A 19,882-nucleotide genomic window follows, 5' to 3' on the forward strand; every position below is an offset into this window, starting at 1 on the left:
GCACTATGAACTTACAATGGCATGACTGAAAACAGAATCTTTCCTCTAGCACATAAGTTTTATGCAGCATAAAATATGTATGGATGCTTGACAACTTTTCCTTTCATTATACACAAAAGTGACTCTCTCTTCTCTCTAAAATAACACTGTCAAACCAAGAGGGACTGCCAGAAACCTGTCACAGATAATAATCTATTTGCCCAGGTTCCTGAATAGCAATGAAAAAGAAGATATTAAGTGTCAGTTCCCAGCACATAAATTAAAGTTCCATGCCTGTAATTAGGTCGTGTTCCCCCTTACCCCCCGCAAAAGAATCGTGTTTGATATTACAATGAGTTTTAATTATTTTCCTGTAAGGAAGTGGCTAGAGGTATTGTGGGACACCTACCCAAGGATTAGTGATAAATAAGATTATAAGCTGCAAAACTCCTTGCAAACTCAAACGAGTTTCAAGGACACCTGTACTAGAAAGAACACTAGAAAGAACTTGGTTCTCCTCCAAGTGCCAATGCTGCAAATGCCTACTTTAAAAGAAAACAAAATCTCCTTTTTTTCCCTTGCATTTGGAGAGGATGCAAAGGTGAAAAGATAGCACTGGCTGTTTTAATCTACATAGTTGATAGCTTCCTCCCACAGTGGTTCTGCACAGTGTTATGTGGCCCACTGCTTGAAGGTTCTGTGCCCTTTTTATGAAATGCTATTATGCAGTACATGTAAGCAACAATATACTTACAAATGAAGGTCCAAGACCTCTGGTCTCCCAGTCTGTCCCTAAACATGATTTTTAAGTCTACATTAAACAAATATAGTATGTTCTAAGTGGAGACCTTCTCTGCTGTTGTTTCTTGTTTCTGAAACAACACGATAAGAATTAAATCTGCTACAGGTGAACTAAAGAGTTACCATAGCACTCAGTTGAATTAGAATTTTCAAGGAACAATAACATCTATGCAAAAGTTTACAGGAACCATCTCATTCTATCATTAACAGACAAACAGGCTTTTATAAAAGTCCTATGTTTAAGCCATTGCTGCTGGATGGCATTCATGCTGCTGCCGAAAGCGCTGGCTGACCTGATTGTGACGTTGTCACCTTTACAGAAGAGGAGGCAGAGATGGCAAACTAGTATATCAGGGGAAAGAACATAATGTTTCTGATATCCAGTCTTTTGGATATTAGAAAACATTTCCTTCTTCTCCATTTATATTATATGAATGCTCAATGATGTCCCGGGGATACTGCTGTCAGGATGTGCATAAACACAACAAATGTAACTACAGCTCCTGTCTCTATTTTATTCTTTTGATTATTTCTTTATTACTACTCTAGAAGGGAAATAATACTGGAAAAAACCACATTTACCTCCATGAGCACATGTAAGTCCTGAAAAGCTTTGAAACACAAACAAAAATTTGTTTTGCCATGTCCTTTCCAACATTAGCTTCTTACTGATCCAAGAGGTAATGCTGGGTTTAGGTGAGCATCTTTGGCTTGATGTCTCTTTATGCTATTTTGTATTCGACAAAAATGTGCAGATAGAGGACAAACTTAAGTAAAAAACTACGTTCTTCAGGTAACTGCAAAATATTGGGCAGCTCTGTAGCATTCAGTGCTCAGGGGCTTATCTTTCATCCATCAAAGTCAAAAGCAAAATTTTCACAGACTTGACTAGAACCCGACTGGCAATAACGGATGGGGATGGAGTAAGCAAAGGCAATATGGAAAGCAAATAAAACCAACTCCACTTCCGGTCAAATATATTAAATTAAAAAAGAATTAAAAGGGTAAATTTCCAGCTCTACTGACATCATTTACATTCCTTCTATCAGGAAGTTAAAATTACCATGTAAGTATTGACTATCGTATCTTTTCCCTGAATGAAATTTGGTGTCACACAGTGACTGCTTAAACAGTAGTTGTAAAAAGCCTTATTTAATCTTTCCATGCTAAAACAGAGAAGGGCATGCAAAGGTCCCTTCTAACCCTATTCTACAGCCAAGAGGAAATGATGCCAAAAAAAGTAAACTGAACTTCAGCTTCCTGTATACATTTAGGAAGCCTGTCAGGAAGAAGAGCCTGGTTTCTTGATTCTCAGGTTCCTCCATGCTTGCAAGGTACCAACACAACAAACAAAGAGTTATGCTAATTTCAGTGAAGTAGCCACAAACTTTACTGTGTTTTAGAATGCATACCCGGTGCTTGGTAGGCTGCTCTCCAGTGAAAATCAGTGAGTGATGAAGCAGAATTCACAAAACCCCTGAACTAAAGTCATCAGTTTTCTTAGACAAAAAAGTCTGCAATCAGGAACTCTATTTGTTGCTCTGACTGGTCTGAGAGTCTACTGTACTGAGATGCAAAAATAGATATAGAAGAAAGAATAACAACTACTCTAAGCATGTCTGTTTCTCAGTTTGGTGGAATTCAAAAGCACAAATATCTATTCATGTAACTGCATTCACTGCTTGAAGTCATTAGCCAAAAATAAACACAAAAAGACACAAAACTGGCTATCTGTGAAGAAAACAGTTCCCTAATATTCATATTCTTCTGACGCTAAGTAATCATCATGCTGTCTTCTGTGGACAGAATCTGTATCTCTCATCTTGATCATGCTGACAAGTGCCTCACAGGTATCTGCCTCCACTTACTAACACTCAGTTATAAAGCAGTATCAGTAATATGGAAAAAACCTGGTGGGAAATGTTATCTCCCCACCAGAAAGGCACTTCTGCTGTGTGTATAAGACTCCTTATTTAAACCTTCATTTAGCAACAGAGTCAAAAAATACTTCTCACTTCCCATATAAAACGCCTCTGGGAATTGTCACTGGAAGAATACCACTTCAGATCTGTCACACAGCGACATTTTATTACCTGAAGGATGTTATCTTAACCCAGGGTCTAAAATATAAATGAAATGCAATTCAGATGACTTGAGATCTAGCAGAAAGACACAAGGGTGGAAAGCTTTCCAGAGAGATTCAATGGGTAGAGGTCTGATTTATTTAATACAGATAAATATGACAAAAACATATTCATATCCCAACTTTTAATAAGTTTATAGTTGACTGGAGGAGCTAAAGACATCCTTGACAGCAGCTAATATACAGAACAAGATGTTAACTAGGAGAGTTGGAAGAGGAAAAAAGGAGCTCCAAGCAGATAAATTCAATTTAATAGCAGAAGATTTTGGACACTAAAAGCTTCTCTTTAAGATATTATGGGCCAAAGGAGATGATGTCCTTTTTCAGCGACTTATCATTTGTACTTTGGGATAAAATCCAAAGGATCTTCATAGAGCCTCTAGTATTTAAGTTGAGCAGAGAATGTTTAGATATGAAAGGTCAGACCTGTCTATGAAAAGACAAGCAAGAAAGTAAATAAAGGATAAATCAGGAGATTATTTCAGAATGTGGCAGCATCAAAACTGCCTTTTCTCAAGAGGCAGAGAAGTTTTCTCCTGTATTGAAACAGGGATTTGAGCTTTGCTGATTATAAACAATGGAAAGCCACTACATGATTCCTGAGGAGTGCTATTTTGAGTGTCACAATTATGTCTAAGCAACACTCTTCATGTTTGTTAACGGATTACCAATTCTTCCACATGTTGAAAGCTTCAGAAATGGCTGGTTTCATTAAGAAGGAATTTGAGTTAAGCTGCTGAACCGGGCAGACATAACTAAGTGGAAGAAATGATAGCAAATGGAACACGGGCCGTGGCTTAACCCTGCACTGAACAGCATTTGCATATGGCTTTGGGAAGAGATTCAGAGAGTTTTTCTGGCAGAGAGGTGTGGGAGGATGACATTTTCCAGTTGCTGATTTCTTCTGTGCTCAAGAAAAAAGACATTAGCTTGTAAAAAATCATAAAATAATTCAACTTAATCAGCAATTTGTTCTCTTAACTGCAAGATCACAAATTCTGAGTAGGTTCTTAAATAGGTATCATATACCAAAATTAAATTACTTTTAAAACTGTAGCAGAATATCAGAATCCTTTGGTATTCAAACTACACGGGAAATCTGCTTTTAAAAAGTTATTAAGGAAAGCAAGAACACTTTTGTCTTCTATCTTCTGAGCCTAGCACTGCTTCCATCAATCCTTGGGTAAAGCCAGCAATATTAATCATAGAATCATAGAATAGTTAGGGTTGGAAAGGACCTTAAGATCATCTAGTTCCAACCCCCCTGCCATGGGCAGGGACATCTCACACTAAACCATGCCACCCAAGGCCTCATCCAGCCTAGACTTGAACACCGCCAAGGATGGAGCATTCACAACCTCCCTGGGCAACCCATTCCAGTGCCTCACCACCCTCTCAGTAAAGAATTTCTTCCTTAGATCCAATTTAAACTTCCCCTGTTTAAGTTTGAACCCGTTACCCCTTGTCCTGTCGCTACAGTCCCTAACGAGTAGTCCATCCCCAGCATCCTTGTAGGCCCCCTTCAGATACTGGAAGGCTGTTATATATTCAGGAAGTTTTCCTGAATCCCGTGACGCCAAAAGCAGAATTTCATCCAGAACTATATGAAGCAGTAAAGACAAATTTCTTGACTATTTTCTGAGATTCTCTTCTATTATTAATCCCTTTGCTGGGACATACACAAATATAAAGATACTAATCCCAGTTTACTCTGCAGAGAAAAAGTCAATAGGATGTTTAACTCTTAATTTATATGCAAGCTTTTGAGTATTTCACCTGTGTAATTCTGCATAGTCAGTAGCTTATTTTTTCTAATTAAATCTTTATTTCAGCTCTCGGTGGGCCTGATTTTCCTCTTACTAACAGCAAATTTATTAATGTAACTCTTACCAATCAAATGGTGCTACTGTCCAAAAAAGATTAACATAAGAAAAAGCAAAATCCAGGCCATTGACACTGTATGATAGTCTCAATGATCTCTTCATAGCTCAACATGCTTACTGGGCACTTACCAGAATGCTGGGCAGGGAAGAGAGGGGAAGGAATTTTTTCTTGTTTAAAGACCTGGTATGAAGGAACGACTTGCAAGATGATGAAAAAAGGGAAAACTCTGCTCAGTAAGCAAAACCAAGCAGTACGTATAACCACAAGGGCTAATCATCTTTGTCCCTTTCATATGTACCACTATTTGAAAGCTAAACTGCATATTAACGTAAAATATTCTGTTACAGTCAAAATTGTGTTACAGGCAAAAGAGTGTACACCTTATGGACGTAGTGAAAAAAGTATTACTGATTTAACATTTCTTTATTGCCCCCACCATTCACCAAGCTGAAGCGCAGGACAGGTCAGAGTCTAGTCGCTTGACCACTGTTAAACAAGGCACAGCCACGTTAAGTAAAACCTGAGATTCTGCTTTACCAGGTCAGCAGAAAAGTCTGTTGCATTTTACTACATTTTGCATTCATGCTTTCTATTTGACCACATTACTGAATCCCTTCATTCACTATATACAGTATATACACCAGAAAAAGTAGAATTAATCAGCATAAAAAACAAAGTATAAACCTATTTCTGAATTCTCGGATTAGAAGTAGCTCTCACTTTTTAACAGTCAATTGATTCTACTTGCTGATTATTTGATGTTGCCTACAAACCTTTTTGCAATGTCCTGTAAACTCTTCACCTTCTGATTCTATAGGTAAGTAGTAAACACAGGTGTGTGTACTATATGGGGCTGGAAGGGCAGCTCCTTTAACTGTACCTTCTATGCATTATCCCATTTTTATTTTTGTAAAGTGTCATCAAAATATTTCAAGCCGAATTTGCCTTTCTCTCCTTAAACTTACTGCTCAAGTGAATCAGGTATGAAAGTTATATCAAGGCAACAAGAAAATCTTCACCTAGTGTCTGATCCCTCCCAGGCATCACAAAGCACATCATGAAGTAGTTCACTCAGTAAAGAGGTTTTCAGTGCCCAGCTACCAGAGAGAAAGGTGGGAATTTAACTATATTTGATACACTGGAAGGCTAGATTTGCCCCTTTATTTGAACTCTGCTCATGCTAAAATAGAGCTCACTAGTCAGTGCATGCAGCTTTCATGCGCTTAAAGAATATTACAACACTGAAAGCCAGATAAACCAGAACTGTGCTCCACACTAGTATCTTTGGTACAGAGACATGCAGGAACAAACCGTCACCTGCACATCAGCACACAGCTGTCTCACGGAATTCCTGCTGGTCAGTTCAGCTACTGTTTCTACAGCCAGCATTAGACTATGCTCCATAATGAACTGCTGATGTCCCCACGTTAACATGGAAAGCTGGCACTAAAAGCTGCTCATGAAAGTAAGTTAGCAAATTACAAGAGGCATATAAAATAAGGACTAAGAGAAATTAGCTTCCTCTCAGGAAAGTACACAATTACAGGTGTCAGGCAAAAGTACAGCAAAGCTCTGAAATACAAAACACACCTGCACCTAGGCTGTGGACTTAATTAGCCTAATTCTTCATGACAAAAAGGGGGTGTACCTCCCATTGGATAGAACTCTGATTATTCATACCCTACACATGCAGTTACATAGAAGGCTGCACACTTGACTAAAGAAAATTCTGCTTTGACAGCTGTTAAAAATTATCAGTGAGAAAGTGTGCATCTTGTATCTATAGGACCACAACACACAGAAGTCTTTGTGCCAAAGGCAGACCACTGTGACGTCTACATAAACCCAGCAGGTTTATATGCTGACGTCTTAATTCCCTGCACAAGAAGGGAACAAGAAGGTCGCTGTGATATTTGCTGTACAAGAGCAGCATTCTTTCTGCAGCCTTCCCTAGCAGATGCCATAGTTTGCCTTCCTGTGTTCACACACACAATTCATTTCACAGGCACTGAAATGCCTGTTGCAACCAAGTATGAAACTAAATATGAAAGTATAAAAATAAATCAATACCTTCCCAGGATAGCTACGCAAAAATAAAAAGTCCACACATTGAAAATTAAGCAATAAATGCATTTTTACTGTGGTGTAAATTGTAATAACAAAGGAAACTGCTAACTCTTTAAAATACTCAAATTGTTGTATGTATATAGTGGGTTTTATGGAGATTAAGAACAGCATCATGGCTATAAAAATGAGTGGCTACATTTGATTCTTGGGCTATTACATAAACTGATCATGTGGACTGAAAAGATTTACTCTGAAGAACATTCAGTTCAGAGTATTTCAGTAGAAAGTCAGAATATGAAAACCCTGGTTCTACACCACAGTAGTTGTGGAGGTTTTGTGGGTGAAGGTCTAAGGGAAAGCAGAAAAGCAGATCAGAAGTGCTCACATGTGTTTTCTTATCAGAATGTAAACATAATGGAATGTCAGAATGGTTTTATATCAAGACATACACTGGGGAAAATTAGTGACAAGCTGTTGAAAGGCACGAGGAAGCTCATGAAGAAGTACTGTGCATAGCCACTTCCCCCTGCAAACTGGGATTTGTACTAGGTACAGCTAAGGAAGAAAGAACCGAGGTTGATAATTTCGTGTGTTTCCTACTTATGATACACTAGCACTTTAACAAAACATTCCTGTTCAAGATCCTTCTGTATCACAGTATCACAGTATCACAGTATGTTAGAGATTGGAAGGGACCTCAAAAGATCATCTAGTCCAATCCCCCTGCCAGAGCAGGAACACCTAGATAAGGTTACACAGGAATGTTTCCAGGCGGGTTTTGAATGTCTCCAGAGAAGGAGACTCCACAACCTCCCTGGGCAGCCTGTTCCAGTGTTCTGTCACCCTCACTGAGAAGAAGTTTCTTCTCAAGTTTAAGTGGAACCTCTTGTGTTCCAGTTTATACCCATTACCCCTTGTCTTATCATTGTTTGCCATTGAGAAGAGCCTGGCTCCATCCTCGTGACACTCCCCCTTTATATATTTATAGACACTAATAAGGTCCCCCCGCAGTCTCCTCTTCTCCAAACTATAGAGACCCAGCTCCCTCAGCCTTTCCTCATAAGGGAGATGCTCCACTCCCTTAATCATCTTTGTCGCCCTGCGCTGGACTCTCTCCAGCAGGTCCCTGTCCTTCTTGAACTGAGGGGCCCAGAACTGGACACAATATTCCAGATGCGGTCTCACCAGGGCAGAGTAGAGGGGAAGGAGGACCTCTCTCGACCTACTGACCACCCCCCTTCTAATACACCCCAGGATGCCATTGGCCTTCTTGGCCACAAGGGCACAGTGCTGGCTCATGGTCATCCTGCTGTCCACTAGGACCCCCAGGTCCCTCTCCCCTACACTACTCTCTAACAGGTCGTTCCCCAACCTATACTGGAACCTGGGGTTGTTCCTGCCTGTACTGGTACTTCTGTAGTACCAAAACATTACTTCTTTTATGAGGGTATTTATATAAGAGGCAATGAAATGCTAAGTTGCAATCTATGGTGTTGACTTCTTATGCTGAAACAAAATATAATGATGGAAGGAGGTATATATTTCTCATAAAAAGATTAAAATTTTACGAAACAGGCAAACTCTGATTTTTAGTTGTTGTTATTCATATTTTACTCATTCCTATGGTTAAACCAATTATTTTCATTTCATGCCTATTTCATTATTTGCATTTCATCCTATTTCATTAACAGGGTGAAAAGAGAAAACTCAAAAATGTCCATGTGCCAAATGAAACATTACTTTCCTACATAATATATGTTTTCTCATTAAAAAAAGGCCTTTTTTATTTTTCTTAAATTTCTTCACATTCTTGTTTATATGACTATGCAGACAATGAATTTTCAAATAGAAATCAAACAAGTAAGTAGACATAAAAAAACTGTCATTCATTCAGAGCTAGACCAGTAGATCAATCCTGTTGAAGACTGAAGACTCCACTATGAAACTAAGAGAAAATAGTAACCACAGATGATTTCAGGCAAAAACAGGCTGAGAAATGAGCTTGCCATAGCTGCTATTTGAAATAATCACTGGGTTGGGTTTTTTTTTATGTGGAGCTAGATCCATTTGCAAGCAACCCTTTATCTTCCGACCATGATTAGGTTATGACTGCTTTGAAAAGTGTCAACTGACATGATGTAGCTACAGCTGATCCAGAAATGCCTAAAAGAATCTAGACTGAAAGTATAATTTATCAAAATGAAAGTATCAAGTAATATCAAAAGGCAATCAACTGACACTAACACACACCCTTTCTTTCAGCAACAAACCTAACCCTGCACCTTACACCCAGTATTCCAAAACCTAATTAGTTAGGTTAATTAGCTCTGGTACTTCGGTAGCACTACTGTAAAGGACACTTGGAGAATGCCACAGTATTTTTCATGCCAGCCTTGTGGTTAAAACAAATGTGGTTGAGGTTTGGGTTCTTTTTTTTTTTCTCTTTAATGAGAGCTTCCTAATTATTAGCAAGTAACAAGAACAGTCTAATTATTAGGCTACTCTCAACATGGAGTACCCTCCTCCTCTGAAACCAAATACTTTTGCAGAGAAGACTGCAAGACAGATGGAAGGAAGGAAAATAGAAGCAATGCTGCCTCAGAGATAAGGGGCAATACCTTGTCTGGGTTTCATTACAGAATATTTGTGTCTTCTTTTTTTAATCTAACAACTGTTTCAATATTCTTCTACCTCTCACTCAATGAAACAGGATTTAATGTAGTTAAAGTCTGGTAAAACAACTGTTCAAATTTTAGGTCCATGATGCTTTTAAACAACACCAAGAAAAAGGATACCAATTAAAATAAAACAACACTTACCTGATGAGATGTCTATTCGGTTCTTCTTCACTTGGGTGACATTGATATGGACACTGACTTTGCCCTCATTTATGTCGATCTCAACGTTCCCCAGGTCATCTGCAAAGTTGCTGAAGACAAGAAGTCCATTGGGGTTCCAGGTTCGGAAAAGGAAACTGACTGAAAACAGGTCCTGGCTTGGACGACCAGGAACCTCAAGGTAACTGGTTGCATTGAAAAAGACAGGCACTGTATGTGGCTCCACACAAGAAAAACTTAAATTTCCCTAAGTAAAACACAAGAAAAGAAGCAAAAACATAAGCAAAATGTAAGACTCCACTACATTCATAGCTACCTCTAGAAAAGTATTCTAGGTTTTATTAAGTCTTGACTACTGTGATTGATGAAAGTTGCATGTAAAAATGTGCTATTACTGTTATTATTGTTATTGTTGCTATTACAGTGTTGTTGTTGATGTTTCTGTTTTGTCTAGCAATGCCCCCTCCTGTATTTTGCTCTGAACAAGTACACAATAAGAGGCAGTCTTTGCCCTACATGTTTAAAATCTAAGATAAAGATTAGATAAAAGCAGTAAAATTCCAAATTCAAAGATGAAGAAATTAATTACAGAGAAACTCCAGCTTGTTTGTGGCCACCAAAGATGCCTACAACAGAGCAGTAATTCCTCCTTTTACAAAAATGAAATAAAGCTTTCCAAATACCATTATATCAATGTGTCAATCAATACAGCACATGAAGTTGTGAAAGGACATATAATACCTCATGAAGAGCCAGCCTCTCTGTTGTGTTTTCTAGATAATACTAGATAAGCTAATACTTCATTTTGTTAAATAGAAGAATTTAGAGTACATGATCATGATCAATGCCTAATGTTTGTAGTAACTCAGTAATTTTCTCTGTAAAAGAAACTGAAGTTTTCACACTGTAAAATTTTACTCTTTGGGACACTGACGAAAATCCAGTCAACTTTATTGATTGCAAGGCTTTAAAATAGCTTACTCATAAAGGCCAGTAGAACTAGTATCAACTAGATTACCAGGTGGGCAGCCTCCATTATCAATTAAGAAACACTGATGTTTGCAATAATAGCAGACTAGAGATTTCTTCATACTGATCTCCTAAAGGATTCACTCCTATCTTCATCATAACACCTCAGCATTACAAACCATGTTCTTTTCATACACCTGTGTTTCATGGGTAACAGAAAACAGCCAAGAATTTAGGAAAATAATCAGCTAAAACAAGTACAGGAAGCTTTTAAATTACAGTGTGATGAGCAAAAGTACAACTATTGTCTCAGAAAAGGCAAAGGCCCTCCACTTAACTCCTCTGTTGCTGAGATGCTTGGCTATTCTCAGTGGGTTTTTTTGTTTAAAAATTGCCTAGAGATTTTAAGTTTTCAGCCAACTAACCATTAAATCCAAACAGTTAACTCATTTGTTTGACAAGTTTTAGTCTCAATATTTCCAAGTGTGCTACAGAATATTTTTGCTTAAACCACGGATTTTAAATACAGAAAAATAATAAGCTGGAGAGTGACTAAAATACCCTCTGCAATCCTTTGTTAACATTGTATGGTCACAACTACAGTCACGACTTCTGCTACACAGTCCTGTGAAGACACAGAAGGCAACAGCAATTCGTAAGAGCTGACATCTCCCAGTTCAGTTAGATTCCAATTAAGTAATGCTCAGAAAGCATTGTATTAGACATTTTTAAGAGTTTCTTTTTCTGCCTTGTTACCGAGAGGAACTAATAATTTCCTCGTAACAAGGTGGCTTTCATATCTAACTGACACTCTCCTGTCATCCAGATGCTTTGGATACTTGCATGTATAACACCTATAAATGTTAATGGCACTAAATGTATTCAAATCCTTTTTCACACCATCACCAGCCTAACTGCATAAAAGATTTCTTGAGGAAGTTAAGATATAATTCTAATGTCTTTGCTAGTTAGTATTTTCCCTACTGAGCTACCCATTAATCTGAGCTACTCATTAATCTGAGCTGGATTATCAATTCCCTCTTTGACTGTGAAATACAGCCCATCTGATATAGTTTGCTCACTAGGTCAAAATCAAGAGTTAGAACTAATCTGCAGCTTGTCTCTATAAAGACATCCCCATTTTTCAAAGAGAAATAGATCCTTTCCTATAGATTGAGAGTTTCTTGCTGAATAGTTCTCTGGGCAATGACATCTCATAGTCAAAAATATACTGTGCATTTATATTGAAACTACTGGTCTTAACAGAGAATTTTTCATACTACCTTGGAAGGGAAATTGTAAAAAAACCCTTAATTTGGGTCTCTTAAGCTTTGTTTAATGATCTTTAATCTGTCTTGAAAATTAGCTTCATGTTTACTTCTTATAAACCAATTTTGCTTACCCAAAATCAGATATTACCCCTTGTGGAACTACTACTGGGTCTTAAATCCTTTCCCAATTAATAGAGCTACTGGCTGAATACATTGCTCCCAAATGAGAAGTAATGAGTTTGTTAAGACTGCAATACCTGTTAAATAAGGCTCATACCTTACAGGCAATGTATGCTAATGTTTAGCATGTTATTTCAGTACTTTTCTCAAAATACTTTATTATTCATCTTTAAGCTTAACATAATGTTCACTCAATGTAAGTAATTTAATGAAAAGAATCATCTTAAGTTTGTATATGACTGAACTCAGTAATACAGGGCATAGGAGCTGCAGAATTGGGTGGAGCATAGACCTAGCGGATGTAAAGAAGAAGCATAGCAAATATGATTCTCCTCACCAGTTTTCAGTTACAGGCTTTAAAAATGTAGAGTCTGTTCTGTAGAAACTAAATCAAATCAGTATTCACACTGCTTGCTCTTAATATACCTCTGGATGGGTTTGATAAAGCGACTAGATTCCTAAACTCAAATTTCTCTGGGCTACCTCTTGTTAGCTGCATATTCTAGCCTCTTCTCACTAGTGATGTAAGGGTCAATATTCTTAAATTATGCAAGATAATGAAATTCCTACAAGGCTTGTTATATTTTACTAGAAAACACAGAAAAGATAGACTGGAAAATTGTTTACAAGCACATTTCCTGTTTCTGTCTTAGTCCTGAGTCAAGCTCTATACAAGAGTGAGCACCTACTGTGCTAGTTAGTCACTGCCAGCTCTTGTTAGCAGCTTGTTCAGAAGAAAAGCAGACCTTTCCATTCTCTGTCTTGGCTGTTCTTTTCTCCCTTTTGGGCATCTTTATAATTTGTGTCACTTATCTTCTATGAAATCAAATCAGGCTCCACTAATAAGAACAATAAATGCTTATGACCATTCATCTGTTTCATTCTCCCCAGTAAGCTGTTGCCATCTTATCAGTTACAAAGTACTGCAAATTTTTCCCCCTTATTTTTACCCTCTAAAAGAAATACACTATTAAAGTCAGTCATGGACTTCCTTTAAGTTTAAAGTACTTTAAATTGTCTTTACATCCTTACTCTTCAGTAAAGAGATGCCCGTTGGTGCTTTTTTTGCTCATATACCTATGTATATGAGACCTAAAAACCTCAGGATTATCATGTTATTATCATCTTTGATTCTCTGGGCCTCCTCATTCTGTAAAATTAACTTGTCAAGTCCCTTTCAGTATATGATTTCTGAAATTTAACTGCCTGTATCTAAGAATAGTTTTTCTTCTGCCACACACCTCTTTAACATCCTTCTTCCCTCTATTTTTTATCCCACCTTATGATACTTCTCATCACTGTACTTATTACTCTGTGTTTCACACCATTACATTTGTCTGTCTTGCCTGTTCATATAATACCCCATTTAGGGTAGGGTGTGCCTACTGTTGTGGGTTTGTACAGGATCTCCTACAATGGAGCTCTGATCTTTGTTGGATTGCTTAAGTGCCATCATCATAAACATGATTAACAAAAACAGTGCTCTCAATCAAGTCTATTTTTCATGGTAAATCGGACTAAAAACTAGGAGAAAAAAAAACCCTTTTGTAAGAAACATAAAAATCCATTTAGATTTAGTTATAGTAAAATTGATTTTGCTTTTGAAGAGCTGAAGCAATTTAAGTAATTCTGCTGAAAACAAAGCTCACTTCTATTTTTATAGCCATTCTTAAAATTGGAAATCAACAGCATCATCAAATTAAACTAGCATGCCATGGTCTCCTGATGTAGCACTAACACTGCTGAAGCTTCTTATGTGGAGTTTACTTTCATGTTACAGGTAACAATTTAAAAAACAAACAAATAAAGAAACAAGCAAATAAAAACCAGAGATTATCTGGCATAGAATTTTCAGTTATCTTGGTTACTTTATAAGCTTAAAATGAACTGCAGACAGGAAATTATAGGCAATTTTGGAAAAAAAAGTTAAGCCAAAGATTCTGGAGTTCATGCAACTGGCTCAAAAAATTCTAAAAGTGAAGTCTTCCTCCATGGCACATGGACCACGCTCTTTGCCTGTGAGAACACTGAAGAAGTTAATGTACAGAAAAAGTTCTAACTGCCAGGCTGTATTACTGAGTTTGTACAGGCAAACACCACATATTCAAAATTATCCTTCGTGTTACCTTGACCATCTAGCCGTACTGTTCATATGTAAGAATATGTATAGTAATTATTCAATATTACAATATGCATAGTAATGCTTCAGTATTACTAACCAAGAAGTAAGCAAATAATCAATCCTTTGCACTTCATCATTGCTGCATATGTAGATCTTTACTCTTTGCTACATAAAGAGAAAAGCAATAGTGGAACCATACATATAGTTAGCAGCAGTTTGTAAATGCTGTAAACTTGTATAGGAGAAAGTCTCGAACAACTTATTCAGACTGTCTCAAATTCATGGCAATAATACATTTATTTCTTACCCATATTGCTTTTGTGTGCAGGCAAGTAATTTTAGGAACATTTAGAGCCTTAAAAATACAGTAATTAAAGTACATTCTTTCTTAATCGCTCTGCCCATAAAGTCACAAGTTTGAACATGAAAGCAACTATGAATGCTTAAAATGCTAATAAGCTCTGTAATGTTAATAAGCTAAATAATGATTTCTAATCTAATGTATTGAGGCTTTTCAGAGTTACCAGAAAGCCTGGAGAACGACTTCTGCACTCCAGCAATCCAACTAGCTCTGCAGGGATGGAAGATACCAGAGTTTAAGGCCACAAGAAAGCCGCAATTGATTTAATAATAAAGTTTGTCTGTGTTGGTTTTGGACTACTATAATTTGAGAGGAAAGGAAAGAAGTACTTACTGGTTAAGCTTATTTTCTTTCAAAAAGTAATTATCTGCTATTGAAAGTTAATTTTGGAAGGATGAAATGGGACCCCAGAAAAAAAATGCTCAGACATAATAATAAAAAAGAAGTCACAAATGTACATAGAGTAAGATCCTTGAGCATGTGATAGAATTTGGTTTGTGTTCTATATCATTTCAGTATACCAGAAGGATACCAGCTACACAACTCACAAACCTTCTAGTCTCCTTTGACGGAGAAGCAGAAGTGTAGATGACCATTAAATTATGCTCTTACCACATTAGAAGGTTCCAATTTCTTCCTTTTGGCAAGGTCAGTGATATTATTGCCATTGTAGTTGATGCTCTCCATGCAGCCTTTGAAATTTTTCCTACTGTTAGAACTTGGCTTCCCAGAAAACGGCATGCCTCCAAAGGTTATCTTTAAATGAAACAGAAAATGGCAGATAGTTACTGGAGGGCAAAGTATTTTACACAAATTTGCTGTAGATGTATTTTCTTTCTTTGAACACTCAAACACAGCGAATGAGAGAGCTGGCAATACTGCTTGCAGAAAAGGGAAGTATCAAATAAGCACTGCAAAAGCAGAAAAAATCTGTAATGAATTTCTGATTGCAAACATTTATGGTAGTAAATCCCAATTATTATTACAATTGTTCAAATAGACATCACAGTTATTCATACATCAACGGGTCTTCTGATTGCTACTGAACAACATGCATTTGAAACAAAGAACTTAGAATAAATGTCCATTCCAGTATTTTTCTGGACATGAGTAGACATGGAATTAGTTGGATAATCTGATTCAAATCATTCAGTTCTAACTGTGTGCCAGAGCTCAGACTACAACACAGCAGCAGTAGGCTCCAATACCATTTGTTTTCTTTAGAGCTTATATATCTGCTTCATCCAGCAGCATTTTACAGAATCACATAGTTAAAAATGCTATTCTGTGTTAGACAGAAGCACTTTCCACTACCAAGAACATGCTTTTATGATGTAGTTATAGTCAATGAGGAGTTACCACATGACTTTAGTAGGCCGAATGAGCTCCATGGAGATGAAGACAACCACTGCAAAGACTCAGCCATCAGAGTCAAACAGGGACGGTTTTTCTCCTAATGATGAATTTCATTACCCTAAAACACTGAGTTATCCAGAACTGCTACTGCTAAAGAATTAAGAAAACCAAGTGGTTTACTAACTAAAAATGTTCATCGCATGAAGTCTCTCCCTGTCACTCCATAGAGACTATACAAGTCTCTACCACATTAGGGTCTTTTCCAAAATGTTTGGAAGTGAATAAATGCTACATGCTTTCATTAATGTTTTGCAGCCAAATGCAAAGAATAAAGGACTCATGAGATTAATCCCTGCAATCTATGTTAAATATTTATGTCCAATAGATGATGGAATAAATAGCAATGACACCTAGTCTTCCTATCCTACAGATGCTCACAAAAATGTCTACTTATAATCTGCTGCTGAGATTTGGCAGAGCCAAGCTTTTAAATATTATTCATTGTTAATTCCATTTGCTATTACTGAGAGCAGGAAAACACAGCTCTAGGGACACATTTTCCATTTTAAAAGCATTTAAGATATCACCTTCTATCCCAAAGAAGAGGTTTTGACTTGGCATATAAAAAGAGCTAAAGCTATACAGCTGAAAACCTGAATCTTCATGAACAGCTGTCCTGGGTTCAGCAGTAGCAGTCAGTTTTTCTCCTTCTTAGTAGCTGTTGCAGCACTGTGTTTTTGACTTTTGGCCTGGAAACAAAGCTGATAACACGGATGTTTAGACTGACCAAGGACTTTGTGAGTCTCAGGCTCTGCCAGGGAGGAGGAGGGGCTGGGAGGAAGCGGGGACAGGACACCTGACCCAAACTAGCCAAAGAGGTATTCCATACCACAGCACGTCATGCCCAGGGGATGTAACTGGGAGCTACCCGGAAGGGCTGAAACGCTGCGGGGTGGGGGTGAGGTACCAGTTGGTGAGCGGTTGCATTCTCTTCCTTGTTATTTCCTTTATCATTATTACTATTAGTGGTAGCAGTAGTAATTTGTGTTATACCTTAGTTATTAAACTGTTCTTATCTCAACCCGTGGGAGTTGCATTCTTTTGATTCTCCTCCCCGTCCCTCCAGAAGCGGAGGGAAGAAAGGTGGGGGGAGGGAAGTGGACTTTGTGGTTCTGATTTACGGCCTGGGCTTAAACCACGACAACAGCACATACCAGCCATGTGAAAGCATTTTGCAGGACACCTCCTCAGGTATTATGAAGTGACACGACTTGACTTTAGAGAAGACAAAGCACTTTACATGAACTGGAGAATGTGACTGTAACATTTTAATGGCTGTTAAACCATTAATGTTAATTCTTTTGTATGTTTGGACAAGAGAAAATGGAAAGGTAAGCATTTTGAAGGAAAGGACTGAAACTGCAAAAACCACTAACTATGACATTAAGTTAAGAGGGACTCATGAGGATTTTCTTTTTTGATTGTAAAATGCAATCAGAACTGATGTTTTTTCCTTTTTTGTGCTTACTTAACATTTCTGAATGTAACCTGAAACTTTTTTTTTGATGAAAAATTAGTTTTTACTCTTTCAGATTTATCCACCATGATTATTTTACCACAAGGGCAACACATTGAAATTTCATCTGTGGTAACTAACTCCAAGACCAGTGAGATAATTGAGAGGAAAGGAATGAGAACAGGTTAAGGCTCCTGCATTTGGATGAACCATGGAAACATGCATCCGTACCCATTCAAATAAGTTCCTTTAAAGGTAAGAGACTGAAATGTACCTTTGAGAACTGCCAGTAAGGCCTCTAATGTCATAGAAGAGAGGAAGGTGAATCTCCTGGATCCTACACTTACTAGGTGTAAATATACTGTATGCAGTGTATTAATCACATAAACATGCTACATACGTGTGTGTGTACACACATACACACACACATATTTGTATATGTGTGTGCGTGTGTGTATATATATATCTGAGGATATCTGTATATTTAAATTGCCCAACCCTGGCTTGTAATATTCAGCCTAAGTTTTGTGTAGTTCACTCCTTGAAAATCTGTAATAAAATCTATTTATGTGAGTTTTCGGAAGCCCGATTCAGATCTTCAGTGCTCAATAAGTAACAGAAGTATAGGCAAATTTGCTCATTATTTTCTCATTCTAATGCTACCAATGAAGGCATTCATAAAGATTTGTTGGAACATAAGTAAAATGATTCATTTATAATACTAATTTTTTTAAACATTCACATTATATTCTTGATCAAAAGATCATAAAACTATCAATATGCAAGTTAATGTTGATGCCTTCTCACTGTTTAAAAAGTTGCAAGGACATAAATACATGTATTTAGCTCATTAGAAACAGTAAAGAAAATCATTATACAAAGTCTGTAATAAGCAACATGCTGAAGTTTGAATAACAATTTAGAGGAACCAAACAAATTCACAAAAGCAGAAGCAGAGTGTAATCAAAAAACAAATCCACGTCTAATTTCTACCAACACTTGTGTGCATTAATCTGTCTGTTTAAACAAAAGCTTTCATAGGACTGCATAACTCTTCACTGCTTCTTTATTTAAAGAAGTTACTGATGGCATATTTGTGAAAATGCAAGGAAGTACCTACCTAGGAAATATCAAGATCCATATTAGTAAAAAGGTTCTTGTCCACTTGCTTTGCTAAATATAAATACTAATTGTCACCCCAGAATGAGATTTTTTTGATTCCAGCGGAAAACTATCACCTGAATGGAACAGCAGATTGTATGATGTTTCTTTAATTTAGTTCCCACTTACAGCAGCTGCTTTTACAGCTAAGCTTGCTGAGTAACATAGATCTCTCGTTTTAAAACAAAAGGCTGAGATGACTTTTCCACCAGATGGAATCTGGTAGGTTAATGAAGAGAAACTTAATTTACACTTAAAAGAGAACAGAGCTGAAAAGAATATTTCAGGAAATGTCAGGGGAAAATAATAAATATATAAAAAATGTCCCAAAACATTTTAAATTATATTAATTTTCTTTTCTTATTGGACAAATCTTTATAAAGCCAGTCGAATGAAAACAAACAAGTTTCACTGTCTACCTCATAATCCAGGTCCAAGTAATCAAATTCTCCATTGGTTCTGAAGTGCTGCATGTGTCTGTCAAGGGTGAGATTGATGTTTCTCCCGTGGCGCTCTATGATGATGGAGTGCCAGTGGTGATCATCCAAGAGGCTGCCTGTCATCACAGATGTGTGGCCATAAATAGAGCCAAGCTGATTGCTGCCTAAGATGAGAATAGGAACAATAGCAATTCTCACCTCATAGCAGTCAAGCAAACATCTTCCTGTTGCTCTGCCAATATTTCACCTGAATCATACCAGACACACAATAAGCTGGAGAAAGTCAGTCCACTATGAAGCTGAGATCTGTCCAGTGGAGAGTTACTGCCATAAATACAAACAGCTAGACCCAACACAGCAGGTATCTGATCAGTGAGCTGTATAAACAGTTACCTATAACAGTAGTTATATGGAGGTGAACCAGAGAAACAGTACCAACTTTTCAGTCATAAAGATGTTTTCATCTAGGGGATTTCTGCATTTTCACCCCTACACTACAGCAATGAAAAGCTGCCACCTCTGGGCCAGGTCCTGAGATTCCCTGGAACTGTACTGATCCATGACTTTTGAGGAGGACATGGTGCCTGATAACAGACTTTGGTAAAAGCCTTTTCAGCGTAAATTCTACACTTTGTAGGCCCTGCCAGTATAGCTACCCCAGTGAGTGTACAGGAAAAGGCTTAGTGCAGACTGAGCTAATAGTAGCAAAAACTGTCTTTTGCTAACATAGCTTATTTCAGCTTTTCTTCCTGCAGCAACCTTCCTATTCTAGAAATCAGACTACTGGCAAGAGTA

At 37.5% G+C, this 19,882-nt stretch overlaps 1 protein-coding gene across 1 annotated transcript in view; it reads right to left on the bottom strand.

Moving 5' to 3' along the window:
* The window catches only part of CNTNAP2 (contactin associated protein 2), a gene marked incomplete at its 3' end in the record, with an annotated part of 1,031,819 nt that overhangs the window by 516,840 nt on the left and 495,097 nt on the right, over positions 1–19,882 (bottom strand). The window contains exons 6-8 of the mRNA XM_080639583.1: positions 19,067–19,251; positions 15,227–15,370; positions 9,694–9,958 (exon numbers count right to left, since the gene is read on the bottom strand). Of these exons, the coding sequence (XP_080495709.1) occupies positions 9,694–9,958; positions 15,227–15,370; positions 19,067–19,251 (594 nt within the window). The remainder of the gene's footprint in view (positions 1–9,693; positions 9,959–15,226; positions 15,371–19,066; positions 19,252–19,882) is intronic.

This window comes from Psittacula echo (assembly GCF_963264785.1).
Source record: "Psittacula echo genome assembly, chromosome: 2".
Lineage (NCBI taxonomy): Eukaryota > Metazoa > Chordata > Aves > Psittaciformes > Psittacidae > Psittacula > Psittacula echo.